Source organism: Vidua macroura, chromosome 6 (genome assembly GCF_024509145.1).
Source record: "Vidua macroura isolate BioBank_ID:100142 chromosome 6, ASM2450914v1, whole genome shotgun sequence".
Classification (NCBI taxonomy): Eukaryota; Metazoa; Chordata; class Aves; order Passeriformes; family Viduidae; genus Vidua; species Vidua macroura.
In genome coordinates, this window is record NC_071576.1 from 12,695,081 (window position 1) to 12,710,551 (window position 15,471).

The window sequence follows — 15,471 nt, forward strand, 5'->3', positions numbered from 1 at the left end:
TCCACATGCACAGAACACCATCTTGCCAGAAATGCAATGTAGGTAGGATCTGGATAGCAGTTATCATACCTGCTTGTATAGTACTTCCAGAGAGATCAAAGAGTTACAAAAGTCAAACAACAGAACTCCCAAAATTAAAAAAAAAAGTCCTTCCTTGTCCCACAAGCCACAGAGATGGCTTCTATTTAAAACCAGTCCTCACAAAACAGCACAAATTTTATCCTCGATGCTTGAAGCTCAAGTATTTACACAGGGAATTTAGACTCTTCACTTGTGGTTTTGGCAAAAGCTTCACACAAATGTTTTGCACTGGTGGTCTCTTAGCCATTTAAGATAAACGCCAAAATCAAATGCAGTCCTTGCAGACTGGAGCGCTGGATGTTGTGCCAAGGATGAAGTTTCCCCATTTGCCTCACATGTGTAGCTGTCAGATCAACATGCAGGCCTGGTTTCCAAATTGGGACTCTCAAGGTGGAGACTCCCTTGGAAAATGTTGCATATTTAGGGTCAGAAGGAGCATGGATAAATATTATTCCTTGCTGCCACAGTCTAAGTCCCTTTTGGAAATGTTTTTTCTAGGATTGGAGGGAACACAGATAAATGTTTCTGCTTGCTGCCATGGTGCACACGCCATCTATCTGCAAGGCGCGCATTCATGCACAGCCAGAAGTGCCACCATTTAGAAAGAAAGCATTTGCCAGAAGGTACCCCACAATTAGCACACATATTTCCTGATCTAAATACAGGGGGAAGCTGTGGTTTCTGATCTACCACTGTGCGGTAACTGTTGGCAAATGCCAACTTTTTAATGGCGACTACTCCACCACATTTCTTCATGTAGAAACTGGCTTTGATTAGTAGCTAATAGTTAATAACTAAGTGGCAGGAATAGTTTGAAATGGAGGGGTTGGGATTCCCAATGAATGGAAAGTGATGCCGTTCACTTGGACTGAGGAGGAAGGGCAAAAAAGAAGAAAATAAAAATACTTCCCTTTAAAGTCTGCTAATTTGTGCCAGCCAAAAACGTGACTCCTACATGATTCTCTGTGTGTGTGTCTGTATTTGTGCAGGTGTATGTCGATATTTAAGACTTATATCTTAGTTTTTCAAAGCCACAGAATTCAGATTGGACTAGTGCCAGGAGGAGCAAGCATTTCCAGTGGAGCAGGAGAAAACTCTTAAATGCAGCTTTTAAATGGCAGGTGATTCCTAGAGGGGTTAAAAATAAATAATAAGGTTATAGGTTACAATATCATCTTTTAGCTACCAGGAAAAAGGTTGTTCCCTTCCTCGCAGGCTCAGTAGGGAATCAGCCTGCATAATCAGGGCATGCAAAATGCACAACTGGCTGCAGCTCAAGCGGGAAGGCAGCACATGGCCGCCAAGGCTTCCTTCTGGGAGCTCGGCTCCTGGCACCTCACTGAAGCCATTTGAGCTCTAAGTCACCGCACTTTGTCCGGGCTGGTGTGTGAAGCCCGCTTCAGCAGTGGCTCGGCAGAAAGCCTGCCCAGTTTTGTGTCAGCTCAGTGCATTAGCACAGCCATAAAACAATTATCCCCCTTTTGATTTGGTCCCTGAGCAAGCTCTGGTGGCGACGTCCGCCGCCTCCGGCTCTGCTCTGTGCCAGGGCTGGCCATCCCCCACCTTCACCCTGATCCTTGCCCACACAGGCCCTCAGCCTGGGTTCGCAGGTCCTCCAGGTCTTTTCTTATTCTTCCCCCACCCAGCGTGAGCCCACCAGCCTCAGCTGGACCCAGAGAGGGGTTCAGACCAAGCGTGTTGTGCGTTAGGCAGCCAGCCCCCACTTCGCTTGTTTGATGCCTCCTCTGTCCCTTCAAACTTAGATCCGACTGACAGTTTTTTCTATTGTTTTTTCTCCAGGGCCGTCCAGGCCTGCAAACCTGCCGGGGGCTCCCATAGCTGCCTCCTCCCACCCTCACACATCCGTGATCACGTCACCTCTCCGCGCACTGGCCTCCCTCCCGCCCTGCCTTAGCCTGCCCTGCTGTGGTGCACGTGCAGTCTCAGTTGGCGGGACTCAGACTGAGATTCAGACTGAGACGTCAGGCACATTTGGATGTCATTGTCAGTTGTCAGGTAATAGAAATACTTTTTTTTTTGTTGCTATCTGAAGGTCAGTAGTGCTGCCAAGTGATGTCGTCTTTGCTGTGGGAGAGCTGCCTTTGCTGGGTCACATGGGGAAGGCAGAGAAAATGCCCTAACCTGCCCTCCACCCCCCACTTCCCTTCCTCCTTCCTTCTCCACCCTGGAAGAGGATGGGGAGTGGGAAAAGGCATGCGACTCTGTCCATTTCCTCATCCCTCCCCTCCTGCCTGCCCACCCTCAGTTGTCACCTGCGGCCACTGCTGGGCCGTTTGTGCCATGTTGTGAACAAATGTCTGACTCCTTGCAGAATGTGATACCCCAGTATCAAGATTTCATCCCTCTAGGCTGTTTATTTTAAGCTTAATTGGATAGTATTTAACATCTGAACTATTTTTATTTTCTTCTTTTTTGCCCTTTCTCCTCAGTCATTCATATTAAAGGCTCTCCTCCACATCCATGTGCACGCAGGATGTATTTGCTCCATGCTGTTTTCTCCCTTGCTTTGAGAAAATGCTCCTTGGTAACTCATCATGCATCCCTGGCCTCTTACCCCATCAGTTTTCCTTTATTCCTTTTGGATGCCTGACTTTTATCACCACAAGGAGGGGAAAGTGAAAATGAAGGCAAACCAAGTTAGCCAAAGAGAACACGGACATATTGTCACCAGACCCCATCATTTCAGACCCAGTGATCTCTTTGAAATCAGTGGGTGTTTCTGAGCATGGCTCAGTGGCAAGACTTGGTCTGTGATGAACTCTGGACTGGTGAGGTGAAAATGGGGAGGGTTTAAAAGAAAATACAGATGTCGCAAGATCCACAAATGTTTATGGACTCTCACTGTGGTGGGCCAAATCCCACAGCCCTCATTCATGATAATGTGCATGTAGTTTTAATAAGGAGTTCCCTAAATTATGCTGGATAAGTAAAGCGTGAGGACCAAAGGATTCAGAGAGACAGCAATGACTGTCAGGAGTAAAGCCTTTGGGAAATGGCTCCTCATTTCTCCCCGGAAGCTGGCAAAACTTTGTTGTGTTAGCTTTTTCTTCCACAAGCGCTGGTACCACTTGGCTACAGTATGCTGTATCACACGAGAATGTTCCTGTACATCTTTCATTGATGTAATAAAGTGAGATATAAAGTTTTGCAAGAAATTCAAATTTGTATCTTGGAAACCCTGGGTTTTGAAAGATAAAATATTCTCAGGAGGAGGCTAAGAGCACTCTGCAGGGTGCTGTGTAGGTCCTGGGTGAAGCTCAGGGCACACAGTGAAGACTCTCTTGCTGCCTGGAAGATGCTCAACCTGCATCCATCTGCTTGCAGTGGTGCACAGGTCTGGGTTCGTAGCAATGTGCTGTGTGGTGAGGTGCCATCAGTAAATCCAGGGTCTGGTTAAATTTTCTATCCAAGCTGCTGCATGCAGTATGGCAGAGGATGCTGCTTTAATGAAATTTGCTTTATCAGCCTCGGCAGACTGACCAACTGGCCTGAGACGGATGTCGAGACAGGTTCCTGCAAATGGTGAGCGTTGGATCAGAAAGTCAGAAAGCTTCCCTGCCTTCTCTCCTCCCAGGAACCAGTAAACCAAACTGGAACTGGTCTCATGTTTTGCTATCCTCTATCTTCACTGGTGTAGTATGCACTTACATGTCTTCAGGGGGCACATTGTTGTAACACTGAATTGGATACCCTGGTTCCCTCTTACTTCTGATGCCAGCAGCTAGTGGGAATGGAAGCAAGTACACCTCAAAATAGAAAAGGAAGGAAGGAATAACTTATTGAAGAATGTGGGGAAGGTGAGGCTTTTATACTTTGTGTACTTGGAGTTCTTTGGAGTTGTGTGCTGTGAGTCTTTGGAATTGCCTGTTTGCTGGGAGAGCGATGCCAGCTCTGTGGAGAGGGAGACCTGTTATCATGGCTTCCTGTAATTACTGCTGCAGTCTGAGACACTTAGAGAATAGGTTTTATCAAAGTGCATGCTACGTGTTTATGACAGTAGTTGGTCAAGGTCTGCTTGAAAGAAACATTTTCTTCCTTTGAAAAAGGAGATTATGTCTACTTAACCCTTTCTTCGCTCCCATAGCATTCACTGTATGTGAGCCTAGGCAAGGGTTATGGGTTCTTTCTGTCGCTCAAAATGTTTTGTGGAAATGATAGAAATGTGAGTTCTTTGTGTTGATTAATAATCTAGTGACAATCCCTGCATTGTGCCTTTTTTAAATATAGACATATACAACAGTCACTTGCTCCAGCTTTAGAGATCAGTTTTTCTCTCTGACTTGATTAGCCTTTTATTCTGTCAGCCCTGTTCTTGCTTCTGAGGAATTGGTTACTTCTTTGAACAAAAGCCATCAGCAGTTCCCGTCTCCCCTCATCCTTCATCATTTCTTACCTTTCCTGTTTTTCAACATTTATTTAATTCAGGACCTGGAGATTTTCCATGCAGTTCTCAAGCAGACTGAAACTCTGATGGCTTGAAGTTGCAGGTACTCCAAAATCTTTGCTGGGCACTCACAAACTGAGCCCTCAAGAGTCCCTCACAACAGTTTGTGCAGGAGAATCCAAATGTCTGGCTGCTGATGGGATTTGGGGTACACATGTGTGAAAACTGCGTTTGGAAATCTCCGACCTAGATAAGAGTGATTGTCTGGGATGCTGACTAGTGTTCAGTCATGCACAGAGGAAGTAGTGCTGCCTCATCCACAGTTGTTAGTGATTTTTAGAAAATGTGCTGCTGATAGTTTCATTCACAGCAAATGGTGCTGGGAGGTCTGCTTGGATGTCCACTGTGCTGCTCAGCCAGTGCTGATCATGGTCTTCTCTGTCTTTGTTCAATTATTTGTGCTCAAAGCACCCCAGGACGAGGAATTTACAAGTAAAGGTCCATGTTTTTTCATGTGATTTATAAAAAAATCTCTATTGCTGGTTCAATCTCTCTCTCAGTCTATTTATTTATTTATATATTTTGCCCCAGAAGCTTTTGTCAGTTGAATTGGGTTCTCCCGTTCAAATGTTTTTAGTGCCTATTTAATTAGAAGTTGGAATGGAGTAATGAAATTCACAGGGTTATGTAGCTTGGATCTAAAATATAAATGGGCAAAGCATTCATTTCGCTTTACCCCTTGCCAGATTAGGGTGCTTTTTTTGAGCCTGCTTTTTATTTCATTTCAATGAATTGCAACTGCTCAGAGTAACTGTAAAACACACAGAGTTTTTAGAGGTTTTTTTTTTGCATAACAGAGACATGCAAATGATTGTTGAGAGACATAATTATGTAAAGAAAAGTATATGCCTGTGTGCATGCACACATACACTGCAATGCTTTTTGTGGGGCTATTTTTTCACAATACATCTTCATAAGGCTCTTTTTATGATGCTGATTTATTAATATTGTACATTAAGGCTTAAATTGTCAAAGCTGCCTAAGAGATTTGGATGCCCATTTCCCATTAAAGTTAACGAGAAACGAGCATTGAAAATCTCAGCGCAGAAGTGCACGGCACTTTACAGTGTGTTCTCCAAAGAAAAAAGTCCCTGCCTTGAAGATACTGTGGTGGAAAAACCCCAGGAAGAGGCTCATAATCAGCATAAGACAAAGAGGATCGTAATGGCACAGAGAATAATTAATCCCCTGTGCTTGCATTCAGATATATACCTGGTCCAAATTCTTTGCACCTGGGCCTACGAGTGAGGGTTTTATATACCCCTGTAAAGATAATTAAATCTGTCCAATACACATATATTCATCTAACCAGTGAAACTGCTTCCTTCCCACATGTAGGCTGATGGAAGGAGGTGGAAAGCAATTACAATACTTAGTTGCATGTATAAAAACAGCAAGTGGGCATGGACAGCAGTGATTAATGGACAGGGCTGTGAAATTTAAGGTCTAAAATAGAGGAAGGCATGGGGCCATATCTTGGAAGAGAGGAACAAGCTCCTGCTAATTCAAGGAGTCAGCTGTGTTAGTCATTAGGACATTCTGAAAATCACAGTCATCTTGTAAAGTTAATATCAATTTACTTGGCTACTGAAATTCTACTTACTGCATCATTTAACTAGTCTGGTGTTTTCTTGGCAGAGATTAAGGTGACAGTAAAGATAAAAGCAGTCCCTGTAACTAAATCATAGGTTTTAAAAGAATACTTTTTTCTCCATCTATTATATCACCGTATTCATTTTATGTTGGTTTTATAACTGGAGTCAGCCAATGAGAAGAGCTAGATTAGACCACCCTGATGTAAAAAACTTGGTGCAATTAATACAGTCTGTCTAGAAAAAAGTATTATTTCAAAAACTTTTATGTTAATGATATGGTATGCACTCGGCACATTTCTTACTTGAACAAGAAGCAAGCTTTTGTTCACTCCAGCCTGGGTTTTATTAACACAGGAGGATCAATGGAAAAAAAACAGTAATCAGAACAGAGAATACAAACTCATCTAGCAAAAACCTTCTAACTCATAATGTCCCAGGACAATGGCTGATACTCTACTCTTCATTTTTTGCTGAATGGAGTCTCAAAAAAAAAAAAAAAAAAAAAAAGGTGCAAAAAATTTGATTTCTCTTTAGCACCGGTGCTTTTTTGAGAGGAGAAAGAGGAATTTGGTGTAAGTGTCAGACGACAGATAAAGATCCATAGTTTCCCTGAGAGAGCCTTTGTAAATGTATCTTTTCATTTTGCTGCATAAATAAGAGGTTTGCATAAAATACTAGCTAACATTCAGGAAAGATGTCCCTATGAGTCATGTATTTATTTATTTTAGTGAAATATTTAATGCATGCTATAGTAGAATTGACTTTGTGGACAGTACTTACAGAGTGCAGGGATGTGTGAGAGATGTATACACTAAAAAGAGTAATGCATCGGTCTGAGTGCACGCATCCATCTTTACACCTATCTATCAATCTCTGTGTTCATTCACCTATGCAAATATTAAAATCATATGTGACCTGCTGTCTAGGCAGCTCCCTGTCTCACCAGGTATTAAAATCAGATCCAAACTCAAAATAAGTGGATTTAACACAGACTGTTTTTTTGACTGACTAGTGTGTTTGCCAAGAGGCAGTGAAGTGACCTTAAAATTGCAAAGAGGTGACTAAAATGAGGGTGCTGCATGGGGCAGGGTCTCTGGCAATGTGAGCATGGCTGTGGCTTTGTTCTAGACAGATGGCTGATCACTATAACTTTGTAAGTCCTAATTACGTCAAGTTAAGAACCAGCAGGAGTAATAGTGATATTTAAAGGTTCTTTAAAGCGGATGCTTGCCATTTCCGGACATCCCAGGAAAAAAGAAAAGCCCTTAATTGCAATATTAATGGGTAGAACTGAATCTGGTAGTCTTGGTACAAAAAGGTTTAAGGCAACATTGCTTGCAGTAAGGACAATGGTTCCAACATTGAGAGAGTTAACTTGATCACATACCACTACACTGAGCCTGAGAGTCTGAACTCTTCAAACGCTCCAAATGGAGAGCTAAATCAAAGAATCCTGTTTCAAATCCATCCAAGATGTTGCTGTTTTTCTCCTCTGACAGGAGAAGCATTTGGAAGTGCAGTTTCTTTCTTTTTTTATAGCTGTCTTAAAAAGGAGTTTGGATGTTTAGCACAGCTGGTGCTCATTACATTATGCACTATCAATAAAATAGCATGTGTAATTAATTTTTAATGCAGTGCTGTATGCAGCGCTTTAAAGCAGTTACTGTATGGGGAGAGCCGACACCGGTCACTGACATCAGAAATATTGAAATAGAGGGCTAGATTTTGCATTTTTAAAGGGTGTATGTGAGAGTGGGGGAAGGGTAATTTCCAACCAGCAATTCTCTAGCCACAATCAAATTTAAAAATATAGGAACAAGATGGATGAAGGTGATTTTATAATTTGTTTATTGGAATGAATGAATTTTTGTCCTTTTGGAGTTTGCTGAGTGATAGCTGAATTAGAAGAGGTGACTTCAGAATATAGGTAAGGACCAAAGGAGCACATAGCCACAGATCCATATTTGTTAAAGCACAAACAGGCTTTGGTGGTATCAGGTAGGAGATGAGGTAAAAAGGGAGCTTTTGGAAAAGCAAGGGAAGGACATTTCTATTCTATTCTATCTCATTGAACAGTTTTTTTCATTGCAGGGCTTCTTTCTTGTGCCTTGTCGTGTCTTGTTGTTCCCATTAGTAATAACCCCATTTTTTTCCCCCTTGATTCATTAAACATTTGGGAGTACTGGTAGTTTGGAAGGGAGAGAGTAACTTGGCTACAAAGAGGCACCACTGATGACATGGTTTATGCTGCTCTGACAGAAGACCCAAACAAATTAGTCTTCTTTTTGCATGGCAGTACTTTCCACAAGACACCAGCAAAAGTGAAGAGTGCTTTAATTAGGCACAGTGGGAAAGGTTTGGGCACCATCATGACTCTCAGCAGCCATTATGTCCAGAAACACCTTGGTTAACTGAAGGAGAAGCAGACCTCTTTTTGAAGTTGTAGCATGGTGCATGTCCATGATCAGCAAAGGGATGGGAATGGCTTTCATGTTTCTGCAACAGAGTAACTGCCAGGGATGGTTTGCAGGATGGGACCAGCCTCTTCCCTGCTACTGCTGTTTTCCTACCCATTTTCAGAGAGTTGAATGCCTCTTGGTGAACACTTCCTAAAAAGAGAAGAAATCAACTGCAGGAAGGGAAGGAAGGAAGCAATCACCTAAAAAGCGACAAAATTAGGGGTAGTGCTTGTCAGGTGCCTTGCCTTTTGGTTGGGCAATGCACCAGCTTCCTAAAAGCTGTTTTTTTTTTTTTTTTAATACACGTGCACAAGGCATAAATGTTTGCAATTATTCTTTCTTTCTCTCAGCAAATTGCCATTCATTTGTACATAACATATGCTAAGCAGTTCACTTGTACAGCCTCACCTGGCATATTCAGGATGGAGTTTCCTTCTGCCCCTTCAGCAGTAGCTTTTTGACATCACTTTTCTTCTCGCTTTCTGTCAGATTTGTTCGGATGTGTTTGTGTGTCTGAGCCAGGAAGTGAATTGGCCTGTTCAATTTGTGAGAACAGAGATAAACCTCTTGAGCACAAATCTAATGCTCAGTGTCAAAGGAAGTAGGGCAAACCATGGTGCATGGTGTAGGTAGCTGTGATGAGAACTGCTTTTTAGTTTACAAGCCAGAGTGGGAAAGGTGGAGGGAACAATGAGGTGTTGTACATTTTGTGGTGAAATCACTTAATTTTATTTTATTTGTTTTAGAGGAACTGGATCATTTATTCCTGGGGTGGATCAGGTTTAGGCCAGAGAACTGCAAAAAAATTAGCATGTATCCCTCCAGAGCTAATTCAGAGGACCTCTGCTCTTTTGTTTTCTGAGTGCTTCATAAAAATAGATGAAAGGAAGGCTTCTATGCTGAGATGGAATGCTTTATGTTCAGAATGGGATTTGAGTCAAAGAAACCATGCTGATGCATCTCATGTGTGCCCCACTGGGTTCCTGTGTTCTGCATGTTGGTCCTTCTTTCTGCTGAGCAGTAAACAGCTGAGCAACTGTTAGCAACATACCTTTTTATGCTCTTTGCCTTCTTTTGGACAGGATTTTTTCAAGAATTTTTGCAGTACATACAGAAATCTGGTAGGCTAGTGTATGGTACATGCCTTTGGTATCTTTATTTTCCTCTTGTTTTTGTCTTTAATCAAGCCATTTCTCTGGGCCCCTGTTCCAGCTAATGTAACTTGCCATAGCACAGGCTGGGCAAGCCAGGTTCAATGAGACACTAAAAATTGCACTTGGAAGGAAGCAGGCAAAAATCCCACATAGCAAAGGCTTGCATTTTTTATGAATTCAGCTGTATGAGTCAGAGGTCCTGGGACTTCAGGAATGAGGTTAATGCAGGCACTAAGCAAGGAGATGGGGAGACAGCCACTGGAATTGTGCTATGAAACAGTGCTTTCTAAATTACTGTCTTTGCTATGAACATAAAGGGCCTCTGGTTAGAGAAGAACTGGTTTGCACAACATACCTGCAGCTTCAATTGTTGTTTAGACGTCACCTGGTATTTGAAGCCAACTATAAATATATTATTTTCAGTACATCCCCTTGGCAAAGTGAGAGGAGCATCCCATCCTTCCTGTGTGTCAGGCTGGCTCCTTACATGTCCTGTATTGACCTAGATTACTTCATGTGAGACACAGATCTAAACCTGATCCTTACATCTCTTCCATGGCTGTGTGACAAACGTGGAGCTCCCAGGGTGTGCTGTACCATGCCAACAGTCCACTGAGAGATGGGTTAGGGGCTGCCTAGAGATGCTTGACTAAGCATCTTCCTGTGAGGTGTTTTCTGACTTCAGTGGTGTTATACTGTTCTGCCAGTGGTGATCATGGTCTGTGGAATTCCAGGATGTACAGAGATTTAAGTAAGAGTCAGAGTGTTGTTGGAAAATACATATAATTTAAAACTGCCCATGGTGATGAGAGTAAAACCTAAAAATTCATGGAATCTTGTAAGACCTCAGTATAGCAGCAGTGCCTTCTTCTTGGAGGGGAATTATTTCTTTCCGTTTGCATCTTCTAACAGAGTTTTGGGTTATTTTTTCATCTCTTCTGGTTGAATAAGGAGAGAATAAGTTAACTTATTATGGCACAGACAGGCTTAAAATGTAAAGTGTGTCTAAAATTTGGAGCTGAGTGTTTATGGATTGATTAATCCAAATCCTTTATAAAAATGTGTGAACTGTTGATTAACAGGGAACAGGATCATTGTGGACATACAGTGAGTACAAGACTAGTGAGTAACTTTACCTTCCTGTAAAATCTAATTCCAAAACCACCAATTTTTCTCTGTTTTTTTTTTTTTTTCTTCAAATGGAACTAATTCCTCCACTGTAAATTTGAGGTAGAATCTTAAAAGCTCCACAGTCTATTGAAACCAAACACTTCACTATCATTATCAATAGATACATAGAATAGTTGTAAAGTGATCCTCTGAGATTGCTGTAAACTCCTTCCCAATTTCCTTCACACTTTCCCTGCCCATTTTCCATGAAGAGTGCTGTGAAAGCTGCATCCATCCTGCTCCTGCTTCAATCACTGCTGTCACCATTCATTAGTGCAGTTGAGCACACTCATAAATGTCTGAGCTCTTCCCATATTTAGAGCTCTCTAGCCAGCAAATCTCCCTTTCTGCTCTTCCTTTTTGAGAAAAAACACAGTGGTCAGGGTTTGAGGTGGGCACTTGAGATATAATTTTAATTCAGTGACCTGGTATCATCCAAAGCTGTAAGGGGGAGAAAGAGTGTGGGAGACATAACTACCAGTGCTTAAATAATTCGCTCCTTGCCCTTTCTGTCTAAGCTTGTCAGGCTGTGTCTTGTGATTATAAACTGAGATTTCTTAAATTTGTATTCTCCTTAATAGGTAAAGATGAGCGAAAGCTATTTTTCACTTTCTCCTCACTCTTTCTTCACAGATGTCTTTGCTCTCTGGGACTGGCTGGCACTGCTGGGGAGGTATTTCCCAGGGGATTTCATTGCCCCAGGGTTAGATTTCTCCATCTACACAGCAGCATGGAGCTGTATTGCATATAGCTCCCTCCCAGCAAGTCTCAGTGAGTCACCATCCTGCTTGCTAGCTGTCTGATGGGAACAGGATGCTCTGTCCCAGGCCACTCTGTCCATGGAGCTTCTGCCCATCTGCACCTTTCCCTTCCCCTGCTCTGCCCTAGGTATTCATATTTCTTTCTTATTTTATATATAACATTTTAATTTTTCCTTCAGGTAGGTCCTTCATTTGTTGCTGTCACTGCCAGTAGTCCCTGAAGTCATAATTACAGCACTTTTTTTTTCTAAAAAACAAGTCCAAAGTGAAATTGTTCTTTTTAGTGTTTTTTTTTTTTTAAACTTCATATTTTTTAAAATGGAAATGACTGCTGAAAATAAACACAGTTTGCAATGTACAGACTTACTGAGCCAGCATGAATTTCCTTAATAAGCTGGGGTATGTGTGTGTGCGTGCATGTGTGTGTTTTTCCCCCTTAGACCTTGGAATAAGAGTGCTGTCTCTTTAAATCCTAACTCAAACTTTACTGGCGATTTTACAGAGCCTGGTTTCATTTATAGTGGAGCCAGACTTGCTGTGTGAGAGCCGTCCGCATGCTGGAATTAGTCTTAAGCTCGCTTCTGTGGCATTGCCAAATTCCATGTTTGTGTTTTATTTAGAATTCTTTTCACGGCCAGTCGAATCTGTTCAGGCACACATAGGCAGTGTTGCGCCCCATGGAGAAAATAAGCAAGTTTGCGTTTTCTTTGGCATAGGCCATGGCCACAAAAGACTGCGGTCTAAAGAAACATTTTTTAAAAGCTATTTTAACCCATAACAGATGTATAAAGTAGGCACACACATGCCAGCTTCCTTAGTTTTAATTAAAAAATAATTATGGCTTTAATGGGATGCTAGTGACAAATTTGGATGAATGGTAGGTGACATTATCTCAAGGCTTACTTCAACTTAAAAATTAGTGCATTTCTCTTGGCCAGTGGTACAGATGAAATTAAATGAAGGAACAGATTAATATTTCTTAAAGTTACATTGAACCAAATGAAAAATCCATCAATTAAAAAAAACATGGTCCCTTCCTCCCTCTCTTCCTCAGATCTCCATTTGCATGAGATCACAGAACACAAAGGACAGGTTATTTTCTCTGGCTGATAGTTGCTCTGGCCAATGATAAACTGGACTTAGGTTTTCAAGGTGACTGTCTCTTTCATAATTTTGCATTAGTAGCCACATTGCCAAATTATTGTGATTAATGTCAACAGGTGCTTCCATTTATAACCACATCTAACCAGCTAACATGGTACCTTCAAGCCAGGAAATCTTAAATATAAACCCAACCCTACATGTTGCATGTTGCAATGGTTCTCTCTCCATACCTTGGCTAACTGGTGGTGATGCTGGCTGTGATTTCTCACATCTTTAGGCTATTTTCAATTTGGAGCTTTTAAGGCTCACCAGAACTGGGCTAGATGCACAGGCTTGCACAGGTAGCAACAGTTTATATTTATGAAGAAATAAACAAAGCAGTAATAAACATGTAATGAGCTAACCCCAGATGATATCTCTGCTGTTATTAGTCAGGTGTATGTAGAGTTGAGGAAGGGAGATTGAAGGATCAGCGTGAGTGGCTCTGGATATTGAAGGAGAGGTTGGATGGGTTCACTGGAAAAAGTCTCTTCCTCCTTCCCATGCATCCCACCCATGGACGCCCTGAACAGATGCTGAGAACAAAGGCGATAAAGCAGCACAGCTTTTTAAGGCGTGCAGCAGAATCACATTTCCTCCAGACCTGCTTGTCCCACCCTCATGCTCTCCAGCAGCAAAAGGCAGCCCAGCGTGGGATGGCGCTTTCTGGATGAGAGCAGATGATCAGCTTTATGATCTATGGCACCAGCAGATGAGGATCATTTTGGTTTTGGATGGCAAAACCCTGTTTCCTGTTCTCCAACATATTCTTTCATGAAACTTCTCATCTGCTTAACATTTAGCTCCCATTGTAAAAGACAGCCTTGGAATGCTGCTGATACATGTAATCTAGATGGTGGGAACTCCACTTAGGCAGTGCTAGTTTTCTCTAATGAATATGTTGAAATGTTTCCTTAGCAAAAATTGAAATGACTCTTGGAAAAAAGCAGATTAAGGAAAGAGAGAGTATCAGGTGCTTGGTGGATAGCTGTGCACCTTCCCCGTTCAGGGAAGTCCATTCATCTTGTGACTTACAAATATTTTGCTACTAATTTTCATGCAAATGTGACAGAGTCTCCCACCTTGCTTGCTTAAAGCTATCAGCCATGTTAAGCTGGGGAAATCTATCAAGAGGAAGCTGCTCTGCTTGGTTTGAGACAAATCTGTAGAATTTGAGCTCTTCGGGGCAATCCATTTGATCCCTCAGGGATGGCAGTGTCTCTTCTTGGTGTGCAGGATGTCCATTGCCTGAAGCTGAACCAAGCCAGTCTCTCTAAAGATACAATTCTTAGGCTTTGTTTAACTGTAGCAAAAAAAAGATTTTCTTTTGTCAATTGAATGAGAATTTCTGTGGTAACATTTCCATGGTTTGAATTCCTCATGAGTGAAAATGAAGCTCCATCATTAAAAACATGAGTCATGCAGTGCACATGAGACTAATTTTTGCATTCCTGGAATTTTTGGAAGGGAAACATTACATTCATGATAATCCTTTCAATTATACCTTATTGCTAAAATAATCCATGAGGCATTCTGCAGTAGAGCCCTCTGCTATTTGGTTACAGTTGAGGCTTTGAAAATAGCACCTGAAAGCTTTTAGACTCCTGTGTGTCAGTATCTTAATTTTCTTTTTACGTTGATGCACACAGGATGGTCTGCCATAATTTTTATTTACTCCTTAGGATTTTTTTGTTTAATAAATAAGGCTAATTTGATTTGTTCTGATCTGTCTCAAGTATCTAATTGCTGCTGTAGAGGAAGATTAATGTCCAGTTGAAAGGATTCCATATCTATAAATGAGAACTGAAAGCAGATGTTAGTTTGATGAACGTGTGCTGCCCATTCCTTGCCTGCACTGGCTCAGACAGCAAGCTGCTGAGAGACTGCTATCTATCAGAAGAGAGATGTTAGATGCCAAACGCAGTTCAGAGTCACACACATATCATCAGCAGAGTGAGCAGTTAGCAAATAAAATATCCCAGGTAGGTTTTTCTCTGCTTGTGTAATATCTATACACGAGACAGAGTTATCCTCAAATTGTCAGAAGTACTTGACAAACTCTGGTTTGGGGGAGGCACTGTGAATTGATGACAAGAAGGACTTTGTCTCTGAGTTTTCACTCAGGGAGTAGTGTTGGTATATTGTCCAAGGGGCTGGTAAGCTCAATTTCTAGTGCACAGTGCTGATTCTGAAGTTAACCCAATCCCTGAAAAACCACCCAACAAAACCAAACCAAGGCTGATACTGATGTCTTTGCTACTGGGGGTCTGGCTAGGTGCTCAGGCATTTCTGGCAAGCCAGGCCAAGTGCTTTTCAGAGTTTTCTAGCTTGAGCTCATGCAGATCTGTGGAGAGCAAACAGTGAAAGGAGTAAAAGACTAAATGACTTGGGCACACAAGATCAGTTTTTGTATCATCCAGGCAACTTTGACGTGCACTGCACATAGTAAGTGCAACAGCTTTTCAGATGAAAGCAGGTACAGATGGGATCTTTTTGCATGGGTCTTCAGTTTAGTAAAGATGCTTTTCAGCCCTTTCACAAGCAGGGCTCCCTCGTGTTCTCTGGGTTGCTGGAGTTCCCCTTCCCAGCCACTGTAACAGCAAGCTAGCGGCCAGTGCACAGAGGAAGAGACATTTTAGCCAA

General features: G+C 42.0%; 1 protein-coding gene across 2 annotated transcripts in view; it reads left to right on the top strand.

The window, feature by feature from the left end:
• Positions 1-15,471, top strand: part of BCL11B (BCL11 transcription factor B) — a 91,222-nt gene that overhangs the window by 40,522 nt on the left and 35,229 nt on the right. For both annotated transcript variants that reach the window (XM_053980242.1, XM_053980243.1), the window contains exon 3: positions 1,882-2,097. In XM_053980242.1, coding sequence (XP_053836217.1) covers positions 1,882-2,097 — 216 coding nt within the window. The remainder of the gene's footprint in view (positions 1-1,881; positions 2,098-15,471) is intronic.